Raw genomic sequence first — 7,850 nt, 5'->3', positions numbered from 1 at the left:
ATTTTTATTTATACCTAAATACTCTCTCTCTCTCTCTCTCTCTCTCTCTCTCTCTCTCTCTCTCTCTCTCTCTCTCTCTCTCTCTCTCTCTCTGTTACATTTTTAAAAATGCTATAATACCAATAATGGTATCTGGGAGAAGAGGTAAAAAAAAAGGAAAATATCAAGAGTATCCCTCGTGTTTAATCGAAATGCGATATTTATCATCTTTATTTCTAGAAATATCAGACATATCTCTTGATTTTAATATATATATGACATATACTTCCCTTAAAAAAATGTTATATTACAAATATCACCCTTTTCGTTTATTTTTTACAAAAAAAAAAAAAATTTGAACTCCCCAAAATGCCCTTAATGAAATAATTTTTTATTTTTTATCCTATAAACAAAAAAATTAAATTAAAAAATTACTTTATAAAAAGTTAAGGATTTTTTTTTATAGAGAGAGATTTTGATTTTTTTTTTAATAAAATAGTAAATAGATATTTATTCTGTTAAGGGTATTTTGGGGAGTTCAAATTATTTTTTTGTAAAAAATAAACGAAAATGGTGATATTTGTAATATAACATTTTTTTAAGGAAGGTATATGTCATTTATATTAAACTGAAGGGATATGTCTGATATTTTTAGAAATAGAGGGGATAAATCTCGCATTTCAATTAAACACGAGGGATACTCTTGATATTTTCCAAAAAAAAAACAACAGTATCGCAGTTAATAGTCGATGATAACTGTTTTAATAGATTTTTGGTAGAAACCTATTAACAGTTATTATCGACTATGAGTTAAAGTAGAAACCAATTAATAATTATTAACGACTATTAATTGCGTTTTTAATATTTTTTTACTTTTGTTCATGGCTAAAAAATGTGGAGAGAGAGAGAATAGAAAGACATAACTGAGATTCTAATAATTAGGGATTTTGAATAATAAATTAGATTTTATTAATTTGAAAAATAAATTATATTAACTACTTAATAAGGGTAAAATGGTATAAATATTGTGCCACATAAGCGGAATGACTAGAAATAACAAAATCTTAAACGTATGATAAAATGAATTTTTTAAATTTGAATAGGGTTAGTCCATTACCAATTTCTTTATAATAACGATATTTTTACACGCTTTAAACTTTATTTTATTGTATTTATGGTACGTGTAACTTATAAGTATTTTTAAATGTATAACCAACATTTTAGAGAAAAATAACTGAGAATGTGCATGTATAAAATTTCAATGCATTATTCAATTAAAGCTATTTTTTATTACATAGGATTAAGTCACAAAAAGACAAGTAAACTCTAAAAGAGTCCTTTTGAAATTCAAAAAATATGAGGGAAAGAAAAATGGAATTCCCTAATTTTTTTATTTTTGTTTGGATGGAAAGAAAATATAATAATAAGGAAAATATGAAGAAAAATTGGAGAAAAAATGTATAACTAAAGTAAAGATTATATTTTCCCTTGTTATGTAAATTAGCACTCGAGATTTTACAGGAGATTTGGCAGTGAAAAAAAATTACGAAGGCTAACCCATTCTAGAGTCGTATTGTAGCATCTTACATTTGTTCCGTTATTCGTGGAGTACATACTAGTATAGGTGTGTACGTCCGATCTGGTCTTATAAACTAGTATTCAAATCGGATTGGACTACGATTTGAACATTGATCAGAAAGGAACAAATCAATTTAAATGAAAAACGATACTATTTGATATCAGTATGGTCAAGTTATATTTGTTATGTTTTAAACAATTTTCAATATATATATATATATATATATATATATATATATATATATATATAATTTTTACATATATTTTGACTAGAGACTAGCTAAAATAAACATTTTAATAACTATTAACATAAAAGTAATACCTAGTTTGATTTAGTGGTAATTTCACACCATCTCCAAAGTGAAGATCGTGGGTCAATCCCCACCAATAGCAAATTTGTTTCAAACTCATTCAATCAAACTTTCTTACGTTTAAATAATGTCTCAAAATTATTTTAAAAGTTCAAAAAATTGAGACTTGTCTGGTACACCATGTAAACCGTAGTTTAAATTATTAAAATTGAAAATTTGGTCTGACTGGGGTGCAAAATAAAATCATGTGGTCAGTTCTGATCAATGGTTTTTCAACATTAACACCTCTACATAAGAGTGCAAATTAAAGTTAAAGGACAATCACCAAGAAAAAGTAAAAAAGATATAGGGACCGATCTCAGATCTGTCACAACTCGCAAGATCTAAAATCTAGAATGATCTCTTTATGCTATGTCTACAAGCTGCTAATCTCTTCAGTCAACGTGTCTCCAAATTTAAAGGCTCTACATCAAAATAGGCCTTGCAAACTTCACAAGTCCAGGCAAGCTCATCTACATTGACAACTACACAGGACAATGGTCAAGCTTCTCAACTCTTGACTTCATGACACATTAGGCTACGCCATCCTTCTTTGCCTGTAATGAAGACAGTTCTTAGTAGTTGTAATCAGTTTCCCTTGAAATGAAATAAAGAGACTTTTCATTTTTTTCCTTCATGTTGTCTTGACAAAATACATAACTTTCCATATCCAAGTTCTGAGTCTGAGTATAGTGTGCCTCTAGAGCTAATTCACTCTGATCTATGGGATCCAACACCCCTTCATCTTCAACTGGCTATAAATACTACATTTTCATAAAATATTCATCAAGATTCACTTGGATCTACATGTTACACAAGAAGTTTGAGGCATTCCAGACATTTATTCATTTCAAGAATAGAGTTGAGCTACAACTTGGGCATAAGGTCAAGGCAATCCAAACTGATTGGGGAGGAGTATACAGATCATTTCAAGGGTATCTCACTGAGCATGGTATTCAGCACAAAGTTTCTTGTCCACACTCATTGGCAAAATGGTCTAGCAGAGAGGAAGCGTAGGCAAATTGTAGAGACAGGTTTGACCCTACTAGCACGAGCTCAAATTCCAATCAGCTACTGGGATGAGGCGTTTAGAACCTCATTCTATCTCATTAATAGACTTCCAAAACACCAGTTTTGCAGCTAGACACACCACTTCATTGCATGTTCAAGGCTAAACTAGATTAAACAGCTCTAAAGAGTTTTGGTTGTGCTTGTTATTCTAATCTGAGGCCTTTCAATAAATACAAGCTTGACTTTCAGTCCAAGAAATGTGTTTTCTAGGGTACAACATCAACCACAGAGGCTACAAGTGACTCACCTTAGCTAGAAAATGATCATTTCCAGGAATCTTCAATTTGATGAGCACACATTCTCTTATCTAAGTCTTTTCAATGTTCTTATGCCTGCTCAATCTACATGTCAAGCCTCATCACCTACATCACTACCAGGTGTGTATGTGCCTATAATGCCTTGTGTGTCGCAAGTCCAACTTGCTCAACCAGCTCAAGCTTCCACACTACTAGCTCAAGCTCCATCAAATGTTCCAACTGATCTCTCACCTCATGTCTATGTGGCCAGTCCAAGCACCACTCCACTTGCTCCAGTTGTTTCAGCATCTACTCGTGGAGTTCAACTAGAAGTAGTTATTGGACAATGTGTTTCAGTTTCTTCTCAACCTGTACTTGTCAATGCTCATCCCATGTGTACTAGGGCTAAGGGTGGTGTTCATAAGCTAAGAGTATACATAACCAACTATCAAGAACCAGACATGGTCAATGAAGCACTTAGTGATCCAAACTGAGTCACTGCTATGGATTCTGAGTACGGTGCCCTTCATAGCAACAACACATGGTCTCTTGTAGATCTCCCAACCACAAGGAAGGAAGGCGAGGAATTAGCTATAGATAGGTGTACAAAGTCAAGGAGAATGTTGATGGCTTATTAAACAGGCTGAAAGCAAGGTCAGTTGCCATAGGTTTTCATCAAACACTTGGATTTTATTTCTCTGTGACCTTTAGTCCAGTGGTAAAACCTACAACAGTCAGAGTAGTGCTTACTTTAGCCTTGACTAATGACTGGAAGATGGCTCAGCTTGATGTCCTTAATGGAGAGCTAAAAAATGAGGTCTACATGCATTAGCTTCAAGGGTTTGAGGTAAAAAGGCTAGAGACTAAAGTGTGCAATCGGCACAAGGCAATTTACGATCACAAACAAGCACCAAAGGCTTAGTTTGAAACACTTCACTCTGTTCTTCATAAACTTGCGTTCTCAAGTGCCAAGTCTGACAAATCTCTATTCACCAAACATGATCAAAAATCAGTCATGTATGTTCTTGTCTATGTGGATGACATATTGTAGGGAACATCAAGTATGAGATTCAACATGTCACTGAGTCACTCAACATAATGTTTGCTCTGAAAGATCTTGGTGAGCTTGACTTCTTTCTTGGGATTCAAGTTTCCAAGACTACTAAAGGGCTTCTACTCATGTAGTCTAAGTATATCAATGATCTGCTCAAGAATACTAACATGGTCACAGCCAAAAGCATGACAGACTTATGCTGAGTAGTCACAAGCTTTCGAAGCTTGGAAGCAAACTACTTGGTGATCCTCACATGTACCGGAGTGTAGTGGGAGCGTTGTAATATGCTACTATCATAGGACCAGAGATAGCATTCTCAATTAATAAAGTGTGTAGCTTATGCAGGCCCCAACTAAAGAGCACTTGAAAGCAGTTAAGCGAGTGTTGAGATACTTAAAGGGCACTCTCAAGAATGGTCTACACTTGAGAAGATGTTCTAATCTCAACCTCACTGTATATTCTCTACTAACTCAGTCCTACACGCGTGTACTAAGCACATTGAATTGAATTTGTTCTTTATTCGAGAGAAAGTCGTGTGCAAAGAGATTGATGTACGTCACATACCTGCCTTCTCACAAATAGCTGACGTGCATACTAAGAAAATTCATATAACCCAGTTCTTGGATTGGAGATCAAAGCTTCGAGTAAAAGGCTTAAACACGCTTGGTTTGAGGGGGAATATCAGATTATATGAATCTTATGTGATTCTATTTATTATAAGCATGTCATGTGGCAACATATGATTATCTAAGAGTGTACGAGTTAGTTAAGAGTTTGTTAAACTGAACAAATTATGGATATGTACAACTCTGTATTCACAATTCAAGATAATGAAATTAAATTATTTGATCGTTCTCAATCTTTTGCTTCTCTTTCAATAACATTGCTTAGTTTTGTAGTCACACGGCCCTAGATGCTTGATGTCCTAATAACACTCAGAGCCTTAAGGACACTTTTGTGGTCTCTAGAGTTTTTTTAAACGTCGAAATAATATGTTCACATGTCTCCGGACCATTTCCACCTGACGCGGCAGAAGAACATCGTCGTTCCCTAAAAGTTGAGATCGAACGAGAACCCAAAGTCCTTATTAGGGGGTAGCATATGGAACCCTAGGTCGTTGTCCTTTGACCTGCATTGCAAGTAAACTCAAATCCTGGCACTCGACGTGTCGGTGATTCTCATGTTCACCTTATCCTTTAATGCTACGTTCACCTTACTCTATAATTCCCCAATCTCGGTCTTGTTCTCGCTAGCATTCGCACTGGTTAAAGCTAACGAGGACAAGAATACCGTCATGATGATGATATTATGGCCGTATTATTAAGGGCAGTGTAGCAAAATAGCCAAAATGAAACTATGAAATTTGTTTTTAGCCTACGTTTCACAACTTTTAGGAAAATAACCAACATGTTTATGTAGCAATAATTAAGGTCTGATTTGCCCTTATTTATTAACAAATTCGTAATTTTCTCCCTCCTACTTTTTTTACAAAAAAAATTCAAAAAATCATATCTATCTCACATGAACTCGAAATTGAGTGATTCCAAATCCTACGGATTCATGATGCCGAGATCTTCAAAAATAGATCTATTGTGTTTTATGAAAAATCATGTTTAATACCATAGATGTAGAAAAATCACGTTACTACTTTAAATATGGAAATAACTGAAATTTTTTGAAATTATAAAAAAAAAATGGAATCGTAAATATGATACATTAAACATAATTTTTCATCAAACACAATGGGTCTGTTTTTGAAGATCTCGACGCCACGAATTTGTAGGATCTAAAATCACTCAATTTCGAGTTTGTATGAGAAAGATACGAATTTTCGAAGTTTTGATGCAAAAAAAATTATTGGGAAAAAAAATATAAGAGAGAAAGTGACGAATTTGTTAATAAATAAGGGCAAATCAGACTTTAATTATTGCAACATAAGTCATTTGGCTATATTACTAAAAATTGTCAAACGTATGCTAGATTCAAAATCACATGTTTAAAGGGGTGTAGTTAGTTACAAATCCCTGTTATTAAAGAAAGCCATGAATACTAGCTCTTCCTTCGTTTAAATGATTAGGGTTTTGTGTTTTGGTGGAATTGTTACAATATTTGATGGTTTACGTGAAGTCGTGTTTACTATAAATGTGTTGGCGAATTTAGGTCCTATCCTTAATTTTAGCCCTCCATGTATATAGTTTGACTAGCTGTGTATAAAATTAACGATAATTGGCTATTAAATTGATTGGATATATATATAGCGACCACAATTATTTATGACATGAGATATAACTACCAGCGATTTGCTTCCGGATTTTTCGAATGAATTGATCTCTGTCTAGTACTCACCATTGCTTGTATAGATCATGATTACTATTGGAATGCGTCCATACCTGCATCTCTAAAAATAAAAAATAAAAATTGATCTATTAATAGTTATAATGAATAGATTGAATGACCAATTAAATGCAAGATAAGATTACTCTCCACTAAATTATAATGTAATTAATTATACAATATTATAATCCAACAAACAATATACAACTGTGCTTTATTGGAGAGGGCCTTGGACAATCACAATTCCATTTACAAGGATTCGCAACAAATTGATGTTACACGTGTAATTATTGTAAATCAATTACGTACATTAAATTCCCTAAAAAAAATTACGTACATTAAATTCCCTCAAAAAAAAAATTACGGACATTAAAACAAAATTCCGTTTTCACTAAGACTTATGTTATTCTACTGTATTAATTATTCTGTACAAATTACAGCTTTAATTAGCAAGTCCATTAAAACAAAACTAAGAATTTAAACCGAATTATTCATTTTTCACTAAAATTTTTAAGGAAAATAAAATCTTATTTAATTATTCATTTTTCACTATCTGAAAACTTCATCTAAAAAGAGGCAAAAAGGGAACATTCATTTTTCTCTTACCCCGTATTCCAAACAGACCATATATATCAGATACATAAAGTAAGAACAATTTTTTCTAATTAATTCAAAACATCAGATAGAAGTGCTTCTTATTCTCGGTAGAAAAACACGCTCGCGCGTAGCTGAAACATTATTTAAAAAAAAAACAAAGTAGCCCTATATATAATTTTATTGATGGTAGTAATGTGATCATGATGTATTCCAAGGGAAACAGCGCGTGTTATCGTTGCAGTCACAGGTCTCGGAAGCCTTGATGGTCCAACAACACACTTGGCCGAGCTTACACCAATTGTAGTCTCTGTTGGGGTCGTAGGCGTCGAACCAGTGAGACTGCTCGTTCCCTGGCCACGTCCACGTGACGTGGCAGAAGAATTGGTTGCTCTTCCAATAGTTGCGATTGAACGCGATGTCGAAGCTCTGGTTCGGTCCCAGGTTTCGGTTTCCCTGGTCGTGGTCCTTTGACTTACAGTGCACGTTTATCCAAACTCCGTCGGCTAAACCGTTGCTGATTCGGACGTCGATTTGCGCTCCCGGCGGCGGTAAAGTGATCAGCATCTTCCGATCGCCGATCTGATCCTCCGCCGCGAACGACGACGCAAATAGTAGCGACGAGACAAGGATGAAGATCGGACTGTGAGCCAT

The 7,850-nt window shown here is 34.1% G+C and overlaps 1 protein-coding gene across 1 annotated transcript; it reads right to left on the bottom strand.

Moving 5' to 3' along the window:
* Nucleotides 1–7,397: 7,397 nt before the first annotated feature.
* Nucleotides 7,398–7,850, bottom strand: LOC149406318 (S-protein homolog 20-like). The gene has a single exon (XM_089611883.1). It carries the CDS (start codon nucleotides 7,848–7,850, stop codon nucleotides 7,398–7,400), a length of 453 nt encoding a protein of 150 aa, XP_089468009.1.

This window comes from Urtica dioica, chromosome 1 (assembly GCF_054948205.1).
Source record: "Urtica dioica subsp. dioica isolate 48M chromosome 1, U.dioica_male_clone48M_v1_H2, whole genome shotgun sequence".
Lineage (NCBI taxonomy): Eukaryota > Viridiplantae > Streptophyta > Magnoliopsida > Rosales > Urticaceae > Urtica > Urtica dioica.
This window is presented reverse-complemented; position numbering and strand designations above follow the sequence as displayed.

What these genes read in the sequence shown, in the direction of transcription:
- LOC149406318 (XM_089611883.1), bottom strand. Translation starts at nt 7,850, where the DNA reads ATGGCTCACAGTCCGATCTTCATCCTTGTCTCGTCGCTACTATTTGCG.